The 25,330-nt window shown below is 38.5% G+C and overlaps 1 protein-coding gene across 3 annotated transcripts; it reads right to left on the reverse strand.

The window, feature by feature from the left end:
• Positions 1-1,538: 1,538 nt before the first annotated feature.
• Positions 1,539-23,362, reverse strand: LOC132515842 (flavin-containing monooxygenase 3). Of its 3 annotated transcripts, none has more exons than XM_060142196.1 (9): positions 23,305-23,362; positions 22,198-22,335; positions 12,994-13,182; positions 11,824-11,986; positions 11,431-11,573; positions 10,461-10,660; positions 5,665-6,020; positions 3,382-3,454; positions 1,539-2,682 (listed from the first exon to the last, which is right to left on the reverse strand). In XM_060142196.1, the coding sequence occupies exons 2-9, from the start codon at positions 22,327-22,329 to the stop codon at positions 2,340-2,342; spliced, it is 1,599 nt and encodes a 532-aa protein (XP_059998179.1). In that variant the 5' UTR covers positions 22,330-22,335; positions 23,305-23,362; the 3' UTR covers positions 1,539-2,339. The 3 variants fall into 3 exon arrangements, with proteins under 3 accessions (XP_059998179.1, XP_059998178.1, XP_059998180.1); XM_060142195.1 differs by having other exon boundaries at positions 22,198-22,431; positions 23,305-23,352; XM_060142197.1 differs by lacking the exons at positions 22,198-22,335; positions 23,305-23,362 and adding an exon at positions 15,929-16,067.
• Positions 23,363-25,330: the final 1,968 nt, after the last annotated feature.

Raw genomic sequence — 25,330 nt, forward strand, 5'->3', positions numbered from 1 at the left:
GAAGATTGGTAGGTAAATACACTGAAGACTGACTTTGGTCTCAGTATTTGGCTCAAAACTGCTACTTGGCTTCAGAAGCTGGAAACCTCTGAATGGCTGAATTGCCGAAATCCATTTCAAGGTCTTTCCTCTCGTTGCGGAAAGTGGGTGTGGCCAATAATCCTGTGATCCTGCAGGTCAGCTTCATATCTAATCAGCATAGCTATGACAGCTGTACAAAAAAAATTTTATTTGCTTTTATTTTTAATATCTGACTATGCACTTTTAAGAACTGGTAAGAATTTCTAGATGAAACTGGGAGTGAAAAAAATCTTTTGTGCTTCATATGTTCAAATTGTGTGTCAGTTGAAATACACACACACACACACACACACACACACATATTTAGTCTTATCAGCGTAACTTGTGGAATTGAATGATTGAGAATTACTGTTATGTACCAAAGTAATTAAGACATTGATAATAGTTCAGTTTAGTATGGGAATAGATAGATGTTAATAGGACTATTAAGAGAGTATGTTGGCTACAATAGTTTAGGAAAACTATTAATGAGCCAATTAATGTTTATAGAAACTTAAAGAATCATATGAGGAAGAATAAAAGAAACTATCATATCAATTTTAATCTTCAATTTATTTTGCATACTAGCATTTATAACATGAAACAAAATAAATTTTATGTGCTGTATTTAATTTGTTTACTTTATTCCATGTGGGCCACAGGGTTTCAAGAAAAGTTCTGTTTCACTTGGGAATATTTGGGAATACTTCACATCTGTGAGAAGACCTTAAAAGCAGAATATTATTTTGCTACCTTAAACAATTAGGAAAAGGGAACGATTTAAAGTTGTCTGCAACAACATCCATAATAAATCTTAGCTCCAAAGATTAAAATATCAAGAGAATTTAAAAAAAAAGAAAAGGAGAAAGTGTTAGAGAAAAATGTGATCTCCTCCTTCTCTTGTTGCTCTAATGGCTTCAGGTAGAAATTTTGTAAGGAGTATTTCATAAGGAATATAGATTCCAGGATTTTGTAAGGAGTATTTCGTCTAAAGAAGCATAATAAAGAAAGGAATAATGAATAAGAAAGATAAAATGGTATTTCCCCCCAAATTTGTGACTGTCCCTTTATAACCAAGTATAGCACAAGATTTTTTTTTTTTTAATAAAGTCTGTTTGGAAAAAAAAAAAAAGAAATGAAGGTGTAGTAAGAAATATGGAGTTCAACAACATGCAGAGCCCTCTGGTGGCTGGTGATGCTGACAGATTATTTTATCTGCTCCATAATGTCAAACTTGAAAATCTTTAGCTATCAAAATTTAACTGTAGGGCTTCCCTGGTGGTGCAGTGGTTGAGAGTCTGCCTGCCGATGCAGGGGACGCGGGTTCGTGCCCCGGTCCAGGAAGATCCCACATGCCGCAGAGCGGCTGTGCCCATGAGCCATGGCCGCTGAGCCTGCGCGTCCGGAGCCTGTTGCTCCGCAATGGGAGAGGCCACAACAGTAAGAGGCCCGCGTATCGGCAAAAAAAAAAAAAAATTTAACTGTAACATGTAATAATACTTTAAAAAATAAAATTTTTGATTTATTCTGGCACCCCATTCTATAAGGGTATATAATTTTATATGATCTGTATCAGGTTTTATTAGGCTTGGGTCATAGCTTTGGCTAAATATTTAAGTTTTTAAAAGACTGTCCATTCAGTTAAAAGGTATATTTGGTGCTCTACTCATTATTATTGTTATTGTCATTATTTTGCTGCTACATGTTGGAAAGTTGGTTCCTTATTGAGAATCTAAATAAAATGAGTTACTTCTTGCTAACTTTCATTATAAATGGGGTCTCCATGCTATGTTTCTTGGCCAGGGGACAGGAGGAATCGCCTGGAGGACAGAAATAGAATATAATAGCCAAATTCTCCCTGCAAATAGTTTGTAGAAGTAGGCTGGGACTATCATATTGCAGCTACTCTGCTTAATCTGTTCTTTGTTTAGATTTGAAATACATATTTCAAACATTGTTTAAGGAGAAAAGGAATCATGTCAAATGTTTCAGGAGATGACTTAGGTTAGAGATAAAGAGGATATATCTAATTATGAAATGTTATGGAAATGTTATGGAATTATGAAATGTTAGTGGAACCTGAAGAGAATTGATTAATGTTCTTTAGATCATGACATGATTCTTACAGGGGCTCATTTAAAGGCCTAGAAATAGTACTGTCTTACTGACTAACGCCTGCTAAATAGGAAAGTAGGAGGTGTGCAATTCCTAATTTTTAAATAGCAAAGTTTCTTCCCAGGTAGTGTTAGTAACTTTCAGAATCCTAGATGGAATGATGATTAGAACAACACAAGGAAAGCAGCAATTGACAGAACAGAAATAAGAACGGGCCTGAACCAACTGCAAAATAAGCAAGGCTTCAGAGGACTCCCAACAATTCTTGTCGTCGTGGGTTTCAACGTCCGGTCCCACTGGGTCAGGATGGCATTTCTGGCTCCTGGCCACTTCCCCGGGCCCACCAGCCTAAACTGATACGAGCTGCAAGGGCCAAAGTAAACCTCCAAGGCCAACTTTGGATCTGTGAGAAACAGCCATGGGATGTTGGGCTTTGCCCCAATGAAGGAGGCAAGTTCATCCATATAAACGATATAATCCGTCTGTATGGTATTGCTTTTGCCAAACCTAGGGGCGGGAGAGGAAACAAGACTGTGGTCATCCACGCTTTGTATAGGAACAAGAACAGGGAAAATGCCTCACACCTTTTTATCCATGGGAATCAGCATCTATCCTTTGTGTTGGTAAGGGGACTATTGCTCATTATCCTGTACTTTGTAGTTGTTACTAAAGGACTTTCATACTGATCTCATTTGGACATTCCACAACACGGCAAGGCAGCTGAGAAAGGCATTTTTATTCACATTTACAAGTAGGTAAATTGTCTCTTGCTCAAGTGAGGTTATTACTTCCTGGCCACTGAGCTAATTAGTGACAGAGGTAGGACTGGAGCCCGGTTCTTCTGACTAGTTCTCATTTTATTAGAGCCATCTGTTGGAAGGCATCCTTTACATCTTAGAGGATTTATGGGCTAGAAAATTGAAGTCCACATCCACATGTTCCCAAACTCCTCTAACTTCTAATCTTTCTGGGTTTCCTTTCTATGACATATTGCAGGAGCTATGGAGGGTTAAAACAGGATTTAGTGGGGTATCAGGTGCAAAATAGATCGTGGATATAAATATTTGTTGAATGGCTAAATTTAGCTCATAGCTGTCAACGTAATGACCTCACTCAGGGCCATTTAAAACTAAAACAGTCCCAAGTATTCACAAATTCTGCTTTTTCTATGAAAATTCTACATCCCTTTACAATAGCTGCTCTTACCATTTGAGCTTTTTCCCCATTTTTTCATCAATGTCATTCATCATGTCCTTGACAGAAGGCAAAGTGCAAGTTCCTATAAAAAGGGAAAGACATGATAGTAGTTAAATAAGTCTGGCACAGGACCAGCTTGCAATGTTTCCTTTTTAATAGTGAGTTATGAATCACATTAGTATTTCCAAATTTTTTGTCACTGTCTAGTAAAATAGAAATTTGAGACAAACATACAGGTCATTCCCAATCTTCTCAGTGATGATACTCATCACAATAATTAAAAGCCATTACCCAAATAATCTTTTATCTTTGTATCTTTGCACTTAAATCAGTTATCGGATTTAAAAAATCAGTTTCAAAATATTAGATTGTATATTCTAATCTCTCAGCTTTATTTTTAAGTATGTTATCTAATAAATTATAGCCAAAGGTAAATAGGCATCTCTTTTTTAAGATTTAAGAAAAAAAATCTTCATAGGAAGTTATCTTGCTTTGCCAGGAAAGGGAATTTCCAGCAGATAAGATAGAGAATTTAGTGAAGCCGCAGGGTTCTTTCTGAAAAGCCAGTAGCTCCTGAATGAGACTGAGGATATGTACTGTCCATAAGTCACCAAGGATATAGGGAAGTCCCAGGAGACCAAATCTGAGTTGGGGCTGCCCCAAGATTTCAGGCTCTTTCTGGCATCAATTTACAGAATTCTCTGAAATCTAGACCCAAACTTTTGTACCCAGATGCTTCAAATTAATGTGGTTTCTTTGGCAATTCTGCGATCACCTGGAACCAGAATTCCCAGCCTAGCTCTGATTGCTCAAGACATACAATGACTTGCCTAACTCCCTATTCCTGAAATCCTTATAGACAGGGTCATGTGAACAGTCTGTAGACATGGCCTTGTTTCAAACCTTGGAACTCATTCTGTCCTTGGGCAGGAGGAGAGATGGAGAAGAGGCTATATTCTATAGCCCACCAGCTATTGCCATTGGGCTGCTTGTAGCTGACCCCTCTGTCCTGGTACCCTGGTTCCCCCAAATTGGATTGTTTGCCTTATCTTCCATTTCCCTCAAGACTGAGTCTTTGCCTTGTGCATCAGTTCTCTGTTGATTGGGTATCTGCCTTGTCTCCTTTCTTCAGAGCCCAGGTTACAACTCTTGTCCACACAGAGAGTAAGTGTCCCACATTTTAATGCCAGTCTCTTTGAACCTGGACCCTGAGCCTAGCTCTTTCTAAGTAGAATTTCATGCCTTCACCTTCCTGGCTGCTGCCTCACTGGAGTAACATCATCCTGCAACACATCTCTGCTTGGGGACTGGGGAGGGAAGGAGATTCAGAGAGATCACTGATATAAAGGACTGTAATGATGTGGATAGTAGCCTGGTGGTGGGCGATGATGCAGGCTATGTAGTTGCAGGTTCCAACCACCAGTATAAAAGAACATTTAAACCCCAGCAAGTCAGGTAGGACTGGAAGCCTTAGATGTGGCTTCAAAGGAAGCAGACCAGCTAAGATTCCTTATCCATAATTTTCATACCTTTAAGACCAACTAGACTTTGCACACTAAGCTTTGACATCTCTATTTGTTCTTTAACCATGGCCCTGTTTGGTCTTATTGTCTGAATTGGCCCACAACTGCATTTAAAGCTTAGTGTGAATCTGATCCCAGTGCCTAGGGCTGGATGATGCTGCCTGCCTTCTTTGCTTGACCCCAGTCAAGTTTGTTGTTTCCTTTTTCTTTTTAAAATACAGGGATTTAGTATTCCTTAGAGACTGTCTACCACACCAAGTGCTTTCTGCTTCTAATGATCCATGGCAGGGAAGAAAATAAAGCAGGAAATCCACTTCCTCTCTAGCAATGATATTTTTTTTTCATGACTGTGGATGTTTAAAGTTGGCTGGATATTGGCTTTGAAACATCTTTTATTAACCTTTCAAGAAATGTCATTCTATTGAGTTTTGAAATCTTAATTTTATAAAGTTGTCATGCATTTAAGATGAGAGTCTCTGGTGTTCTCAAGTTTAATGAAAGGTCTTGGGTAATTAACAGTTCTAAGAAGTTATTAATCACAAACTACTCCTTGAATAATACCTTGTACTATTGTTTATGACAATTCAATGTAGTATGTTTTTAATTGTTTATAAAATATAATACTAAAAAATGTAGAATTATAGATTCTGGAAACTGGATGGGACCTAGGATTTGTCCCTTGTTATTAGGATTATTGTTTTCACAAAGACTCAAAGCCATTCTCATTGGCTTCCATCTTTCCCATCAATGAGCTTCTTTGTCTACTTACCCTTTATTACTCGTACTGCCCAGCGAGACTGCAGGTCAGTTGTGGGGATGACAGCTCCAAGGGACTGGACAAGGCCAATCACTGCCATGGTTGGCTTCTCCAGTGAAGGTGGGAATATGCCTTTAAATAAGGTGACCTCGTTGTCTCTGCTCTTAATGATGGAGTCATCAAGGAAGGGGTAGGCGTAACTATAGCCTGTTGCAAAGATGACACAGTCAATGGCCTCAAACACTGTCCCATCCTCAAAAATGGCCGAAGTCTCTGTAAACTCCTTCACATTTGGCTTAACGGTCACAGTGCCACATAGAATGCGAGCCGGGAGCTCATCATTGAACACGGGCTCTTTCCTCAGGGTGCTGTATGGAAAACAGAGATGACCATTAGAACAGTAACATTTCCTGTTTCTTTTATTGGTCCATAATAATTAATTAATGATTGTTAATAGTTAATTAGTAAGGAAGGAGAAAACGACTCAAGATTTTTTAATGTGCCATGGAGTGTCACCAATATGGTTGAAGAACAAAACTGATGTAAGGCAACATTGTGGAGTAAGAGAAATTGTTTTTTTGCTGATCCCTTCTCTATTTCCTGTGATCTTTCTCTTCTCTTCCACAGAGCTCTCTCTAAATCCCAGAATAAGCACTCAGGCCCTTCCCCCTGTTAAAACCTATATCAGGAAAAACTCTTAAAGTCAGAGTACCTGGGTCTTTAAATTTTTTTCTTTGCTACTTATCAACTGTGAACCTTGATCAAATTAAGTTTTCTTAATTTCTCTTGCCTCATCTTTCTCATCTGGAGTGGCAATAAAGTTATACCTACCACAGGTCATTGGGAGACCTAAGTAATATAAAGAATTTGGCATAGTTTGTAGCACATACATAGTGCTCGAAATGTTAGACATTATTCTTAACATAGCATACTCCAAAGTGGTCATCGTGATGTAAAGAAGATCAAATAGGTGGAAGGAAGCTAAAGGTGGGAAGACTGCAGTCAGGTTCTATCATAAAATGTGAAGTGTGAGCCCCGTGCAGACAAAGGCACAAGTCAGGTGAGGGAGGGAGCATCTAGGAATTTAAATAAGGCCAGGAGCAGGAAGAGGCCACTGGAAATCTGGAAAGAGAGAACTTCTGATTACTTTTTATTCAGTAACATCTCTAGTGAGTGCACATAAATCTGAAGTTATGGGTGAACTGAATAGTGTTGAAGGAAAAGACTTTGTTCTTATAGGACGGTGAGAGCTGTGAGAGAGCCATAGGTAGACTCCACTGGGGAGGAAACTGAGCCAGACAATGAGATTGGTTGGAATGCCGATTGGAAAAAGGCTGGATTCAACTGCTCGAATTACCTGCCATTTATCTTAAACCCACTGCCGTGTTGAAACTTCTTTTGTCAAGGCCACCAGGACCTTCAAGCTGCCAGATCCCATGGTCTACTCTTACTCCTCACTTTACTCAAATTATTAGCAGCATTTGACACGCTTGATGGTGTCCTCCTCCATGAAACACGGTCTTTATTTTGCTTTCAGGTCATCACTCACTCTTGATTCCTTTCTACCTACCTCGCTATTCTTTCTCAGTGTCCCCTGCTGAATTCTTCTCCTCTTCCTGACCTCCAAATGATGATGTGCCCCAGGACTCAGCCCTCATACCTTTTGTTTTCTCCATCTCCGTTCATTCTTCAAGAGACGTCATCTAGTTTTCATTTCTTTAAGTACTATCTATATTCTGACCAGTCCACATTTTTGTTGTTGTTGTTGTTTCAGTTCACATTTTAAACTTACGGTTTGAATGTCTTTTCTGTCTTGTGTATCCCACTGCGTTTCCACATTTTTCTTTGCGAATGTCGAATAGACATTCCAACTTTTATACGTTTAAAACTAAATTTCCGCTCCTCCCATGGTTTTCCACATCTCAATAGATGTCACCTCCATCCTCGCCCTCTTGCTCAGATCAAGTCTGGAAGACATCCTTGACCCTTTTTTTGCTTTCAGATCTGTTATTCAATCTAACAGAAAATGCTGTTTGGGTTTACCTTCAAACTGTATCCAAAATCTGACCACTTCTGAGCTCTGACGATCCTAGTTCAAGCCACCTACCCCTCTCATCTGGATGTTTGACAATAGCCTCTTTTTTTAAATATATTTTTTTTGTACAGCAGGTTCTTATTAGTTATCTGTTTTATACATATTAGTGTATACATGTCAATCCCAATCTCCCAATTCATTCCACCACCACCACCACCACCCCTGCTTCCATACATTTGTTCTCTACATCTGTGTCTCTATTTCTGCCTTGCAAACCGGTTCATCTGTACCATTTTTCTAGATTCCACATATATGCGTTCATATACGATATTTGTTTTTCTCTTTTCTGACTTTCACTCTGTATGACAGTCTCTAGGTCCATCCATGTCTCTACGAATGACCCAGTTTCCTTCCTTTTTATGGCTGAGTAATATTCCATTGTATATATATATACCACATCTTTTTTTTTTTTTTTTTGCGGTACGCGGGCCTCTCACTGTTGTGGCCTCTCCCGTTGCGGAGCACAGGCTCCGGAGGCGCAGGCTCAGCGGCCATGGCTCATGGGCCCAGCCGCTCCGCGGCATGTGGGATCCTCCCGGACCGGGGCACGAACCCGCGTCCCCTGCATCGGCAGGCGAACTCCCAACCACTGCGCCACCAGGGAAGCCCCCACATCTTCTTTATCCATTTGCCTGTCGATGGGCATTTAGGTTGCTTCCATGACCTGGCTATTGTAAATAGTGCTGCAACGAACATTGGGATGCATGTGTCTTCTTGAATTATGGTTTCCTCTGGGTATATGCCCAGGTAGTGGGATTGCTGGATCATATGGTAATTCTATTTTTAGTTTTTTAAGGAACCTCCATACTGTTCTCCATAGTGGTTGTATCAATTTACATTCCCACCAACAGTGTAAGAGGGTTCCCTTTTCTCCACACCCTCTCCAGCATTTGTTGTTTGTAGATTTTCTGATGATGCCGATTATAACTGGTGTGAGGTGATACCTTATTGTAGTTTTGATTTGCATTTGTCTAATAATTAGGGATGTTGAGCAGCTTTTCATGTGTCTCTTGGCCATCTGTATGTCTTCTTTGGAGAAACGACTATTTAGGTCTTCTGCCTATTTTTTGATTGGGTTGTTTGCTTTTTTAATACTGAGCTGCATGAACTGTTTATATATTTTGGAGATTAATCCTTTGTCCATTGATTCATTTGCAGATATTTTCTCACATTCTGAAGGTTGTCTTTTCATCTTGTTTATAGTTTCCTTGGCTGTGCCAAAGGTTTTAAGTTTCATTAGGTCCCATTTGTTTATTTTTGTTTTTATTTCCATTTCTCTAGGAGGTGGGTCAAAAAAGATCTTGTTGTGATTTATATCAGAGAATGTAAACTCTTAGAGGAAAACATAGGAATAACACTCTTTGACAATAGCCTCTTACCCAGTGTTTCCATTTCCTTCCTTGACCCACCCATCTATAATGAGTGATGACCATAAAAGCCAAAGTGATCTCTTCAAATTAACTTAGATCTTGTCTTCAGTTTACTCAGATGCCTGCAATTGCTTCCCACTGCAATTGCAGAGTAAAGGCCAGACTCCTTACAGTGGCCTACAGGACCCAACATCAACTGGCTATTTTGATGTCTCTGGTTTCATTTCCTGCTACTCTCCTGAGCCCTCTTCTCCAGGAAGAGAAGCTCATTGTAGTTTGTTGAACATACCAGTCATACCCCTGAAAAGGTGATGTCCTAGCTGTTCCCATTGTCCAGAATACTCTTCTCCAGATATCCTTATGGCTCATTTTCTCATCTGTTTCAGGAATTTGCTTAAAAGTTTTCTCAGTGAGACCTCCCCTACGGAGTGTTTAAAATTGTCCTGATGGCACTCCCTGTTACCCTTGCTTGCTTTGTTTTTCCTCCCTGATACATGTCATCATATGATTTTCTGCTATTTGTTTATTGTCTGTTTCCCACTACTAGAATGTGGGACAGGGATTTTATGTGTTTGTTCACTGCTATATCCACAGGATTTAACACAGGTCCTGGCACATAATAAATGCTTAATAAATATTTGTTGAATTAACTTTGATGTAAACAGCTTATAACTTGGGTTTTTCACCCACGTCAAAGTAATTTCTTATCATGTGACTGGCTTGGGGGATGTTATAGGAGAGAGTGAGGAGGAGACTGAAGATGTAAACATTGTGGCCATAGTTCAGTGCGAGGGCTCCATTAAGGGGAAGGTGTTGAGAGCGAAGCACAGGGAAAGTTCTGCTTTGCTTAACTTTGTCATTAAGAAAGAGGCAGTAGAGCAAGGTGGCTAAGAGTGAGGGACTCTAGAGTCAGCAAATCTGGACATGGCTTTAACTTCCTGGCTGTGCGGCTTTGGTAAAGTTAACTACATTGAACCACAGTTTTCTCATCTCTGAAATGAAGATTATAACAGAGCCATCCTCATAGTTGTTGTGAGAATAAAGGGAAGTAATGCGTGTCAGAGACTCTGACATGTATTAAGGGCTTAAAACATGTTGACTACTATTATCATAACTCTAGGGACTAATTCCTGAGGTATTGATATTATATAACTTCACAGCTGTGCAAATCTGGTAAGGAGGATTGTGAATAGGAAAATACCCCTAACTTTTGCAATTCTTTATCCTCTGAAAAGTGAGAGGTGATTACTTCACTTTGATTTGTTTGGGGGTTACAACACACATTAGGGTTGTTGACACTGAAATAAAAATTAGCAGACATATCATGTTTAAGTCTACTTTACCCATTTAAAGGCATCAAGCCATAGTTCTCATGCTTGAATCTTGCATTCATTTGCTTGACGTACCACCAGTCAGAGATGACTGTTGGTAAGCTGTTGTTGAGGAAGGTTTCAAATCGAGTGATAAACATCATGTCCCATGGATAGCCACCATGCCAGACCCGGCTCATCACCCAGGAGCCACTTCTGGAGCTGACGATGACCTTAAAAAACACCATTTCAACCATTAAAGTGGTGACCATTTGTACTGGATATTGTGATATGTTCCCCAGATCTGCCTTTAGGAATGGAGTTATAACAGCTTCTGGGGGTGTTGCCAGAAGGCAACCCTCAGCTGTCAGCCCTCTTTGGCAGTTAGTTTGGTAACTTATACTCTTTTTGGATTCCCTGCATTCAGTGACTGGTTCATGGAAGGATATAAAGGCCCAGCCTCTCACTTCAACTAGAGACAATTCTAAAGGACTAGCCTAGCTTCAGAGTAAGTAAAGGAAAACTTCTTTCCCTTCCCTCAGAGGTATTCATCCAGAGAGCTCTCCCAAATAAACTCCCTGCGTTATCATCTACATCTTAGGGTCAACACTCTGTTATACTCCTCCAGGCAAATTTTCATATCTTAATCAAATCTTCTCTGGTGTTGATGACCAATAACTGCATTCTAGTCATATTTCTTCTAGTGCTTATCTGATGATCCCAAAATGATCCCATTAGTTTCGGAGGAATTTACTGGACACATGTTAGACACTAAATGTCCCAAAGAAGAAGATTGTTGAATGGCAACATCACTCCTTGCTGATGTTCTACCTTTGCCATACAAGCTATTTAAAATTTCATAAGTTACCAGGGAAGTTGAGCTATATGAAACACTACTTAGTCTTCCGATCAAGCACCCTGCTCTTCTCCCGTTTCGTTATCACACCTTTCAAATGGTGTGTCTGTCCCTTTAAAGAACTCCCTTAGTATCTGGGAGGCGTACCTGTTCAGCTGTGTGGCTGAGTTCTGAGGCAATATCACAGCCCGAATTCCCCAGGCCAATCACCAGGACTCGCTTCCCCTTGAATATTCCTGGTTCTTTATAGTCCCAGCTGTGGAAGCACTTGCCTTTAAAAAGTTGTAGACCTGAGTGAAAAGTGGGAAACATATGAATCATTTGATTTGCATTTAAAAAACTGCTGTAACAGATCTTGTGGGTGAATATAGTTGCAGTAATCTGGAATTTTAGCACACCAGGTATGTTAGATACAGTGGAAGCATATTTTAATTTAATGTGTACTTTTATAAATTGTACTTTTATATATGTAAGAAAGACATTATCAAGGTCATTCATTCGTGTCAGATTTGTAGATGGCACCCTAAATTTTGGCCTTACCTTGAAAGGACTCTTTTGGTAGGTTGGGGTACACATGATGTCCAGAACAAATCATTACAGCATCAAAGACAGCTGATTCTTTTTTACCATCCTTTTCAGTGATAACGTCCCATTGGCCAGTGACTGAGAAATCAGGACGTTTATTTACACTGGATACAAGTGTCTAAGAGAAACACAGAAAGATAGCCTTCTTTTTTTCTATGCTAGCAGGTAGGTTTGGCACCAACTTGATCAAACAGGATGAAAAAAATCTTTAATAGTGTCTTAGGAAAAATACTTAATTCATTATGAAGGTACATATTACAAATTCAAAACTCCTTCAGAATAATTCAAAACATTAAATGGTCTATATGTTTTTTATCCCCACATGGTTCCTTGTGTATGACCAGTATTTTCTGCAGTAGAAGAGTGATTCCTTTCGGAGCTATGACAGTGAATTGAATCATAGTTTACAAGAGGCATGTAGCACATGTAGTAAATAATCTGGTGGCCAATAATTTTTGTAGTAACAACATTTCCTAACGTATTTCATTAGCCATTTTATTTTTAACATTATTGTCTTAAAATGAAAGATGTCTGTATTCAGAGCATAAGTTCTTCTCAAATTTTAGTGTGTGTAAGGATTACGTGAAAAAGCTTAGGAATCAGGATTGTGCCTGCAGCCCGGGGAGGGAGCTGTGAAGGAGGAAAGGTTCCCACACCTTGGGAAGGCTCCTCACCAGTGGAGAAATTAGACTGGATGGAGGGGGAGTTTCAGAGCCTAAAAGGAGAAAGCAGCCCCAGCCCCAGCTTATTTTCTAATATAAGCATTTAAGCGTATAATTTTCATGAAAGTTCTGCTCTCTCTGCTTCCCACAAATACCGATATGTAGAATTTAAATTATCGTTCAGCTCTAAATATTTTAAAATTTCCATTGCATTTTCTTTTTTGACCCATAAATTGTTTAGGAAAAAAGAGTTCTTAAGTTAATGGAATGTGGTCAAGTTTTGTAAATTTCCTACGTATTCTTGAGAAGAATGTGTATTCTCTAAATCTAGGGTCAGAGAAGCCACATTGTTAAAAACGTTGACAAGTAAGAAAGAGACACTGAAAGAACTAATGGGAATCTACTAATAAAAAGAAAATTCCTCACAGCAATGCCCCGAATTAATTTCTTGATAACATCTTACCTTAAGTTGAATGTATCTCAGGAGGTTCTTTTCTTTGGCAAACGCAGTGATGTATTCCTGGAGCTTACTGTTATGCATAAAGTTGGGAAAGTCATCAGGAAAAGGGAAGTCCGGAAAACATGTCATCTCTTTGGAAGAGTTGGTAAAGACTGACCGATAAATGCTGGCCCTGCCTTCCTCGGCATGGTCCTGTGAAAGTATGGTTTTAAATGGAAGAGAGTTTGTGAATGAGTATACTTATCACAGTCAGGGCCAGTTCCAAATAATAAGCACTCATTTTCAGTCGGCCTTTACCCACAAGTAAGTGAAATAAGATGAGGCATAAATTAACTTCACTTAAACAATTTGATGATAATCAAAGGAACTTAGAATGTGGAAAAATATATCTTTCTTAACATCTTTGCTTTTCTAAGGGAAACAAATTCTGAATTTCATCATGTCCTTTAAAGAACATGTAACTGGAATAATTTTATTCCTTTTAGCCATTAAATACAGTGATAGATATTTTCCAAAATTCACCCATGCATGATTTCAGTGTGTCAACACATAAGCATGGACAAACAAAATGTGATATATACATACAATGGAGTATTATTCAGCCTTAAAAAGAAAGGAAATTCTGACATATGCTGTGATAGGCATTGACTTTGAGGATATAGGCTAAATGAAATAAGCCAGTCACAAAAAGATAAATACTGTATAATTCCACTTAGCGGAGGTACCCTGAGTGATCACATTTATAGAGACTGAAAGAGCAGTGGTTGCCTGGGACCAGGGAGAGGAGGGAATCGAGAGTTATTGTTTAATTTCTGTATTATTTTACTTTGGGAAGATTAAAAATGTTCTGGAGAGGGATGGTGGTATAATTGCACAGTAATGTGAATTAACTTAATGCCACAGAACGATATGCACTTTAAAATGGTTAAACAGCAAATCTTTATTGTGGTTTATTTACCACAATGAAAAAAATTTCCTTTAGCATGTCATGAGGTAGTTCTGGTGGATTAGATCATGATATTTTCTTATGTACCTAGGGCAGAGAGAAGTTTGGTTATGTTTAGAACAGTGTTTTTCAAATGTTTTTGCCCATACCCTATAGTTAGTAATATATTTTATATTGCAACCCAGTGCGTGCACACACACAAACACACACACAGTGGGGACAAAAGTTTTATGAAATAAATCATTTTCAACAAGTTGAGTTGCACACATACTTTCTATACATTTCATTTAAACATGCAGATTGATTCATTAATTTATATCATAGCACACTGATGAGTCATAATCTCCAGTTTGAAAAACATTGGTTTAAAGGAACTGGGTAAGGAGAAAGGGGAATAGAGGCAGAAAAAGGGGTAATGGTGGATTACTTAAGTCCTAAGCTTTATTCTGGAATTCTGAAATTAACATTGAGGGGAACACTGAGGGAAGAGGGGCTTTTGTTTTTCACATTTGAAATTCTGGTAAGATATCAGAATACATATCAAAACCTCCCCCTGAACCAGCCTGGGTAGAGGGAGGTTGACACAGGAAAGTCAAGTAGCAATGATTAGGAAGAGGTAGAACTTTAGTTTAGTTTAGTTCTCTTGAACCCATTCAGTTTGAACAAAACATAGGAGTTCCTGCTTGCTCCCAACAGGGATGCAGAAATTATCTGAGCATCTTAGTACGTAGTTTACCAGAGAGTTGCCATGGAGGAAGCTAAGCGACATTTTAGGAGAGATGCAGAGTGGACCACTTGAGTCAGGGACTCAGTGAGAAAACTGGACCTGGCAAGTGAGGTCTATTCAGCAAGCAGATTCAGTGGCTCCTGATTAAGTTAAGAGAGGACAGTCTCCAGGCTCATCAACTGCTGTCTTATCCTCTTGAAGGATGAGTGTGAATGGTAACCAAATAGAATAGAAACATCAGGAGACCAGAGCGGCCAGAGGACAGTCCCAAAACCTGTGTTTGAATCTGGGAAACTTTGGCTTCCCTTTACCCCAAGGTCATTTAAGTTCTCCTTCTCCATAAGCCCAGATACAATTTTGGAAAGAGCTGAGGGGCAAGGAGGGGACCTGAAAGACTGAGCATTGATCCAAAAGAGACCTAGAGATTAAGCTGTGCCAACTGGGGGTACTTCTTGTGTCTTAGAATGCTTTTATGCTTCTCTCTATGTAATTCTGGACATTTGTCTGTTGTCCTATTTATGCTAGACATAAACGAGTGACCTGAACACTTAGTAGTCTAGTATTACTTACTGACGAAACATTGCAACATATCAAGAACTCATAGGAGAAAATGGGAGAGGATCTCCCAGGACAGAGTGAGAGTTTTAGGGTTCGCTGACATGCTTCATGACTTTCCCTCAACTTATAGCATGAGGCGTTTGGTAGACAGAATTTTAAGAGTGACCCTTAGTGCTCCTCAGCCTTGTACAGTCATTTGCCCTCTGAGTCTGGGTGAAACCTGTAAATATCATATTACTCAAGGTATGAGGAGGATTCAGCTTGTTGTTCTTGGCATTGAAGATGGAGGGTGCCATATGCCAAGGAATACTAGCAGCCTTTAGGAGCTGAGAGGAATCCCAACTTACAGCCAGCAAGGTAACAAAGACCTTAATCTTACCACAGCAAGGAACTGAATTCAGTCACCACCCTGTATGAACTTGGGTGCAGATTCTTCCCTTGTGCCTCCAGATAAGGGCCCTGCCCAGCTAGCAGCTTATTTTTGACCTCGTGAAACTCTAAGCAAAGAACCTAGCTGAACTATGCTGTACACCTGAGAGTAATAAGTAAGTGTTGTTCTGAGCTGCTAAAGTTTGCAGTAATTTGCTACGCAGAAATAGAAAACTAATACAAGGCCAAAGGTAAAGTTTTGGAGCAAGCCAAAGTCAGGGAAAATTATGTAATGTAACAACAAGGGAGGAGTTTCATATAATAAAAATGATGCAAACCTTTGAGACAGGTTTGAGGTGCTTTTGCAACTTTGGTTGCTTCAGGATAATATTCAGTAAATCCCCCTAGTAATGCTGAGCTGATTGGTCTTCAGTTTTTCTTGGATTCCGAAAAGGCCATGATTAATGAGAGAGGAGTTGCAGCATCAACTAACCACATCATGTGTGACTTGCTTAAAAAAGAAAAAAAAAAAAACAAAAAAATATGTCATGAACATCTTACTGTTCCTATTTGGTATTATAGTGTATCTCAGAGCCCATGTTTATAGACTGATTCTTTTAAGTTGATGATATAAGAAGTTCATAAGAGAATGACTATAGAGTCATAAATTGCATTTTCAAATATAAATTTTTTGTGGGGCAAGTGTTCAACAAAGAACCAAACCTTGGTTATTTATGGAAGTAGCTTTATTTATTTATTTTTGATTACTTAAGTAATCCAGACTTCTGATTAAACATGAAAGATTATGTAGATGCATTTAACTCTTTTTCCACTAAAATTACTGTAAAGGTATCAGAGGTATGAACCCACAAGGAAAAAAAAGAGAAAAAGTAAAAGCAAACAAGAAATAACAACAATATTTTGAAAGTAGAACATAGATGCATGAGTGATAACTGACTTAACAGACCAAAGAAAGGTGAAAGCTAAGACTAGATCTAATCAACTGGGAATCTGGATCAAATAATGATACTCTAAGACATTCAAAGTCTACAGTCTTTTACTTCACATATATAATTTTTCAGAAAACTACCGAGGATGTACTCTCATATAGTCTACTAAAATGAGAGAATAAACAAAATAGTAGAAAGATAAGGTTTCCAGAAAATAGGGTTACCCAGGGTAAAGCAGTGTAGCTAGCCTAGGGAAAAGAAGGAAGACAATCTGAAAGAGTATCTTTAAGAGATAGTTGAGAGAAGAATTAAGCTGGTGAAACACCTTGTGTGTTTAAACATGCTGAGAGAATTCTGTGGGATGGCCTGGGGTTTGAATTAGAGATAGCATTTATAAAATTAAACCAACAAAGGACACAAGGCAGTTATTAGCTCCAGTGAAAACAAAAAGTTATTTAAGAAAGAAAATATAGCAATGAACAGTATTTACATGGTTATAATAATATAAGCATGAAGGTTTACTTAAACAAAAAGAATGGTATAACTATATGAACAAGAGAAGATGGAAAATCTTGTAAATGGGTGTGTCTTTTGTTTGAAATATTCTAAGGGATTGTTGTTTGTACATAGCACCAATCAAAAAAATTCTGTAAATACAGAGGAAGTTACAAGAAATGGGTCAAAAATGAATATGGTGGAACAGAGAATTCAAATTTAGCCTAAAAGAGGCCAGGTATTAGAGTAAGAGGAGATACAGTGTTGCCTGATTTTCTGATTTTTCAAAAGAAGATATATCCCTAGATTTTTATGTGAAATATCATGATTTTAAAATAATGGATCAAAAAATTTAAAAAATGTATAGATCAAATAAAACAGAACAGCTTTAGTATAAAAAGAGCCAGTTTGCTAACTCTAAAACATGTATTAACTATTGATTTTTGTCTGATAATTCCAACCTCATTGTATTATCTTATTTTTTGCAGCCATTTTCCAATTGATGTCCTTCATGGTATAAAATCAGATAGACAGTAACTGATAATTTTTCCTCCTTTCCAGTTTCTCTTTTTTATTATCAATCGCTTGTCTTATTGAATTGGCTCAAACTTCTAAAAGAACATTAATCAATAGATCTTTAAGAGAGAACTTAAAAATTTCCTGGAGGCAGTATTTTCCATCATTTTGGTATAAATTTCTATTTTATTGTATTGGCAACAGAGAATTTCATTTTATTTATACATTTTTTCAAAAATTTTGAGGCTTTTTGGTTGAGTCAGTTTTAGAAATGTTCCATGGGCACTTGAAAATAAGGCATATTTCATCTTTTTATAGTGTTGTATATCAACTAGTGACAGACCAAAGTGCAAGATGCAATAGTTGTTAAGCTACTATTTGACCAAAACTATGATCCTTAAAAAATAAAATAACAAAGTAAACATTAGTCTAATTCTTCAGATTGCACTTTCAAATTTAAAGAGCCAATAAAAAAACAAACAAAAAAAACCCAAAATAGGGGCTTCCCCGGTGGCACAGTGGTTAAGAATCTGCCTGCTAATGCAGGGGACACGGGTTTGAGCCCTGGTTCGGGAAGATCCCACGTGCCGTGGAGCAAATAAGCCCATGCGCCGCAACTACTGAGCCTGCGCTCTAGAGCCCACGAGCCACAACTACTGAAACCCATTCGCCTAAATCCTGTGCTCCACAACAAGAGAAGCCACCGCAATGAGAAGCCCATGCACTGCGACGAAGACCCGACGCTGCCAAAAATAATAAATAAATAAAGTTAAAAAAAAATACCCAAAAGGGGCTCCAAAGAAAAACATTTCTTTCCTTAAAAAAAAATTAACATTGTTTTCTATCTGAAATGATTTTCCCTCTGATGAAAGATCAAACTGTAGATCTCTATGTAGAGTTGCCAGTTCATAATGAAAAGCACTGAGCACTAGAAATTTAGAATTAGGGCTCATATAACTCAAAGTTTTCAGGCCCGTAGAATATAAATTTTTAGTATAATACTAGAATATTCCAATCACATCAAAAGCCAATGTGGCTGTGGCCTTGTTCTTGACAAGTAATTCAGTGGTAGATTATTAATTGCCAAGTTTGCGTCAGAAAGCAATGTGATCTTGAAATATGGCGTGAGTTTTCTGCTGCTCCCTTGGGTTGTTGACTCTGCTAGTGTGTATTTGGGATGCAGAGGTGGAGGAATTCATAGCTTTGGGTGAGTTTAGGAAGCTTGATAGTGATTATAATTAACACAAGGAGAGACTAAATATTAAAGATCAAATAGATACATAGGCTAGAAAAAAGTCAGGGGAAGTGAACAATGGGTTGTATGCCCAGAAAAAAACAGACTTTATTCATGACACTTCAGGCCAAAATCCAGTTTACTCACATATTGTTTGGGGGACTCCTGAGAAGGAAAGACCTTTCCCCTAGACCTGCATCCTAGTCACAACGTACTTTATCTTCTCAGTGATCAGAGCAGGTGAGGGAAATACATCATCTTGCCTTTAGATCGGGGTTAGAAGAAAGAAGTAGAAGGGCTATAGGAAAGTGCTATAGGAAACAGCTACAAAAGTGTGAATTATCTGCACTTTACCCTTTTTACACATAACTAATATTTGGATCTCTCTGAAAGAAAAAAAAGTTGAGAGAATGTAAAGTGCTATCTTTAGAAACTAAAGATAATGAAAATACAAAATTTAACCTGATTTTATAATATAATCCCATGATGTGAATTCTAGGTATACTGCTACAGACTCCTAGAGGTATTTGAGAAACACTGCAAGTCACAACATCATTTGCAATCTTTAAGTCCTCTCACAGAGGTGAAATAGTTTGGAAACTCCGAATAACCAAGTATATTAGTTTCTATTAGCTTCGTGAGGCTATTGTAATAAATTACCACAAACTTGACAGCTTGAAACAACAGGAATTTATTCCCTCGTGATCCCAGAGACCAGGAGTTGGAAACCAGTATCACTGGGCCTAAATCAAAGTGCTGGCAGGACCATGTTCATTCCAGAGGCTCTAGGGGAGAATCATTGTCTCTTCCAGCTTCTGGTGGATGCCAGCGTTCCTCGGCTCTTTTAGCATCTTGAGGCCACCTGTATTCCTTGGCTAATGTCCCCTTTCTCCATCTTCAAGGTCACAACATAGCATCTTCAAATCTCTCTTTCTGATGAGGTCGCATTTTCTTTTCTATCTTTGTGTGTCAAATCTCTTTCTGCCTCTCTATTTTAGGGGTTTATGTTATGGCATCTTGGGCCCACCCAGATGATCCAGGATAATCTCATCATCTCAAAATTCTTAATTTAGTCATGTCTGTAAATATCCTTTGTCTTTATTAGGAACATTTACAGGTGCTAGAATCAGGACCTGATATCTTTGAGGGTGCCATTGTTTGAAAAGCCTACCACAGTCCACTGTCAGGCCCCTAAGGATTCACATTTATCCCACATGCCAAATACATTCACTTCAGCCCAACATCCCCACAGTCTCAATCCACTGCAGCATCAAATCAAGTCCCAGATCTCACTTATATATCATCAGCTTAAAAGTCCTAAATCTCATCATCTAAATCAGGTATGAATGAGATTGAGTATGATTCACCCTGGGATAAAATTCTCCATTTCTGGACCTGCCAAACAAGGAAACATGTTGTCTTCCTCTAAAATACAGTGATGGGACAGGCACAGGGTACCAGTTACAAATGTTCCCATTCCAAAAGGAAGAAAATGGAAGGAAAAAAGGAGTCACCAGTCCCAAGCAATTTTGGAATCCAGCAGGGCAAGTTTCATTAGGTTTTAAGACCTGGTAATAAGCATTTCAAGACCTGGTAATAAGCATCTCAAGGCTTCAGCTTCTGTGTTTGAGGTTCCAGCCTCTGGGGTAAATTTTCTTTTTCTTGAAGAGTAGCACATATTTGCAGCTGCGTAGTTTTATCACTCTATGATGCTAGGTTCAAAATTTTAACGTCTTCCTTGAATAACAAGAGAGGCAGCTGCTCTCAAAAGCTATATCAGCAGTGTCTTTCTTCAGCAATGCTTTGCAAAGTAAGTTTTTATTTATTTATTTATATTTATTTATTTTTGGCTGTGTTGGGTCTTTGTTGCTGCGTGTGGGCTTTCTCTACTTGGAGCAAGTGGGGGCTACTCTTTGCTTCGGTGCGCAGGCTTCTCATTGCAGTGGCTTCTCTTGTTGCGGAGCACGGGCTCTAGACGCACGGACTTCTGTAGTTGTGGCACATGGGCTTTGTTGTTCTGCGGCATGTGGGATCTTCCCGGACCAGGGCTGGAACCTGTGTCCCCTGCATTGGCAGGTAGATTCTTAACCACTGAGCCATCAGGGAAGTCCGCAAGGTAAGTTTGAATATGAGGATTTGGTTAAGATCACTGTGTAGAAGACTTGCCTGCTCAATAAGCCACTTGTTGAAATGTCACCCAGTAGTATGAAAAGAGGTTAAGAATTCAGGCTGGAGAGACAAGTCAGATTGAATTGGGGTCTTGTCTTTACCATTTACCAGCCATTTATCATTTTTTCTTTTCTTTTTAAGCTTCAGATTCATTTGTAAAAGGGAAAAACTCATACCTAGCTTATAGGATTATTATAAAGACTGAATTAAATGGGAAAGGTGTTTGGCATTTAGAAAGTGCTCAATAAAATAGCCCTAAGATTCATCAGTGTGCTAATCTGAAGATCTGTCAGCACATTCCAGTGACACGCTGGGCTCCACAGTGTTATAAAAGATACTGCATAGTTTGAAGAGTTCTTTACAGCCTAGAAAATATCTACATTAATAAGAATAATTCTCGTATCTTTATAATATTTAAAGAGCTGTCACAAACACTGTCTCCTTAAATACAACCTTTTATTAAGTTATAAAGTTTAATACTAATTTTGCATTTGAGAAGGAAATGGTGGCTTAAAAAGGGTTAATGATCTTCCTATGTTTGCGTACGTGTTAATGGTTTATCAGAAGAAGAAGAAGAAGACAGGAGTAGGCTTAGCCAGACAGCATTCCTAAGGTTGGAGACACTGAGGGAGTTGGGGGCACAAGGCAGCCTGCACACCCTATGATATGCTTGTCAGACAACGCAGGAAGTGATTTAACGTCAGCTTACAAGCATGTCTGCTGACGGAGTCCTTCATATAAATGCATAGAAGTAAAAAGTCATTGAAGAACTTCAAATCAGTGTGTCCTATTCTTGGTTCCTCTCGTAGCTATCTCATGAATTACGCGTTTTTGGCAAGACCAAAGTCAGCACCTGAAATCTTAAAATCTGTGGTCTGAATCACTGAGAGGATGTTCCAGAACCCCAACAAAAGAATGGAAAGAGCCGTTGCTTTTTAAATGAATAACTCATGTAATTCCATTACATAAACCTAACCAATATTTGACCATGTATTTTATCCCCAAGTGGCTCACTTATTAATGATTTATTGGAGTTGAGCTCTGTACACAGAGACTAACCAGCCCACTACCTCATTTACTTTTGAAGTAAGTAAGGGACTTACTTTCCAACCTGCTTCTGATGTTGTGTTTCATAGAGTGAGTGTAACTGCCATGACAGCTTGTTTGGAAGGCTGTGTTCAAGCAATGTGCTCTCACACTTCCCATTTCACTCCCCAGTCTATTGCAGTGGTGTCCCACTCACCGAGAATTTCCACAGGCCCCCGACGTCTTCGCCCTTCTCAAAGCAGGTGGGCTCCAGCCCCTCTTCCAGGCAGCTCCTGATGGAGGCCAAGCCACTGATGCCAGCTCCAATGATGGCCACTTTCTTCACCATGGTTGCCTGTGCAAAGGCCCAGGGAACATTTCCAGCAACAGTATTGCTGAAGACTCATTTTTGGATTTTTTTTTTGGTATCACTTTTTGGCTTAATAAGCAACTTTGTTTTTGCACCAAGAAAAGCAATATTAAAAGAAAATAGATCAGAACTTTTTTTTAGTTATCTAACTATACTTTGCATTTCTCTTTAATTTCTAAAGAGAATAATTTTTCCTCCCAAAAGAAACACTTTGTTTTCAGTCAACTCTCCAAAATTAAGAGGCTGGTGATCTGGCAAAATATTTGTCTTCTTTGCCTTTGGCCTTTTGTCAGTTACTCTGTACTAGAGACAGTAAATGGGAGAAAGAGGAGATTCACCACTAAAACACATATACACACACTTATACCCACAAACATTTATGTATGTATGAAGGAAGAAACATATATGTGTATGTATATAAATGCATATACATACACACATATAAATACACACATATTTATTTCTTCTCTCTACTTTAACATAAGCCTTGAGGAATAAAGTCTGGCTATATCTGTGTTTTGGTATGCCAGGAAGTCACCCTCTTTTCTGCCCTAATAATATTCTTCACCTTCTCAATTAAAAAGAAAAGTCAAGTCTCTTTATCTAAAAACAACTTCTTCTCACTAGCTGCTACCCTCAACCTCCATTCTCTTCTAAAAAAAATTATGTTTCCTAATCTTTTCCTATTCCTGACAATATCTTTAAACCTGACTATTACTTTTCTCTGTTTTTTTCTTTTTAGACAAAAATCACATAGATATGCAGAGAAGTAGATTTGGGTGACAAAAGTCATAATCCTTAATTCTCAGAAAATAAAAAATATCTACTTGAATTATACATCATTCTCATTTTGGCCATATTTGGTATAAATATAGCATGCGCCTTCTCCATTTACCAATCCCACTCTCCTCCCTCTCACATCATTACAGTATCATCCTTTTTTTCTTTTTCTACCTTTTCTTTATCTTCTGTTCTTCTGAAAGTTTAAGTCTTGTCCAAGATATTTGGGCAGTTTGAAAGAAAAAATGCTTCCCTGAACCAACACTCGGGGGGATTATTGCAAAATGGGAGGAGCTGCTCTTAAAGAGGAACTCATTTCCCAGTCCTCCAGCAAGTGAGGACACCATCAGCTCCCTGCCAAGGGTGGGACTCTGCTCTAGTCTCTTGGCTGCCCAATCCCTGCTTTCCCTTTATTCCTAGTAAACCCAATCTACTGCTTACACTCTTGGACTCTTGGCCTGGGACTCCGGCATTTGTCCCAGATAGATGACTCTGCAGTTTTCTGCTCCATTTTATGATGTGTTATTCAAAATTTAGCTTATTTTTCTCATTTCTTATTCTTCTCTGGGTATCTCATAGTAGCCCCCCAGTACTGTTGAAAACTAGCTGTTTAATTGAGATATCCCAGCAGTGAAGATGGGTTTTCTCTCTTTCCTCTTATCCTCTCTTTGGACCTTTGTGGTCAGAGGCCTAGATTTCTCAAATTTGTATTTCTTTGATTCTGGTCAGTGTGTAGTCATGGAAAAGATCAAATTCCATAAATTGATCCATTAGCACCAGGTAAAATTATGTTGGTGATGAGACTAAATAAACTGCACTTAACTCCCGGTCATGATGTATATTGAAGTTTCTAAAAATTGTTTCCCTACCAACCATATTCCTCTATCACTTAAAATGATGATACCTCAATTATTTGACTCAGTGAGTCCCCTCATTAAGCAGGTAATACTTAGCATAAACTGGCATATATTTAATTCTGGAGGAATTGCCTTTTTATGTTTCTTGGAGGTGGTGATGCTCATCTATAAAGTAAATGTGGTGAAGTGGAGAGTCAGGGACACTTCAAATCTTAGTTCAGTCACTTAGAGCTGTGTGGCCTTGGGTAAGTCATTGAACCTCTCCAATTCTTGTTTTTTTCATTAATAAAATGAGGATACTATCTATCTTGCTCAATTGTTACAAGGCTTAGAGGATATATATATATATATGTATTTATATCTATAAATGTATTTATATCTATATAAATGTATTTATGTACATTTATACATAATACATAATATACATAAATACATAAATAATATAAATGTACATAGATACAAATATACATAAATACATAAATAATATAAATGTACATTTATATTATTTATATCTACATAAATGTATTTATGTACATGTATTTATATCTATACACTTATATATACGCATATGTAAACCTGGCATGTAGTTAGCAATTACCAAATGGTAAAGGTATGTTGTAGGTAAAATTGTTTTTCTTTTTAATCACAGGCTCACTAAATTTTCTAAGCTGCAATTCGGATCACATGTTTTTATCTCCTCTTATTTTACATAGAGCTCTTTTTAGTTTTTAATGCTACTCAAACTATAGTGATTATGGATACCTTCCTTAGGAAGCAGTACCATTCCTATAGCTTTATTCATCTAAGGATGAGCAGGACACACCCAATTCTAGCTTGACCTCTAATGCTATTGTCTCTCTCCACAAGGTAAAAAAGGCTACTCTTCCCAATTCTTCCCTTTGCAGGAGTATATTTCATCTGTAACAGACCCATTTATTAACCCCAGTCCCTCTCCTGGGCACCTCTGCCTAGTTTTTACTTGCTGCACCTTTCTGCAAAGACCTCTTTCATCTTCAGAATGCCAAATGCCCAGGACCTGGCTGGGGGAGTGGCCACTACCTGCTTCATTGCCCCTCTTTTCCACACTCTTTTACATGGTTTCCTTCATGTTCTCTGGAGTAGGGCTGGGTGAGAGAGAACATTAGGAAGAACGATTTAGCTTAGAGCATGTGGCACCCCAAGGAGGCATCCCTCGTTGGTCATAAGATTACTCTTGATTCCTGGCCACATTCCCTACATACTGTATTTGACTATTCTTCTCCCAGATTCTGTAGTTTCAAGGTTCTAGGAGGTAGTTTAAAAGTGGGTGCATCAGTGAGAGGAATGACAACTGATTTCCTGAA

This window comes from Lagenorhynchus albirostris, chromosome 2 (assembly GCF_949774975.1).
Source record: "Lagenorhynchus albirostris chromosome 2, mLagAlb1.1, whole genome shotgun sequence".
Lineage (NCBI taxonomy): Eukaryota > Metazoa > Chordata > Mammalia > Artiodactyla > Delphinidae > Lagenorhynchus > Lagenorhynchus albirostris.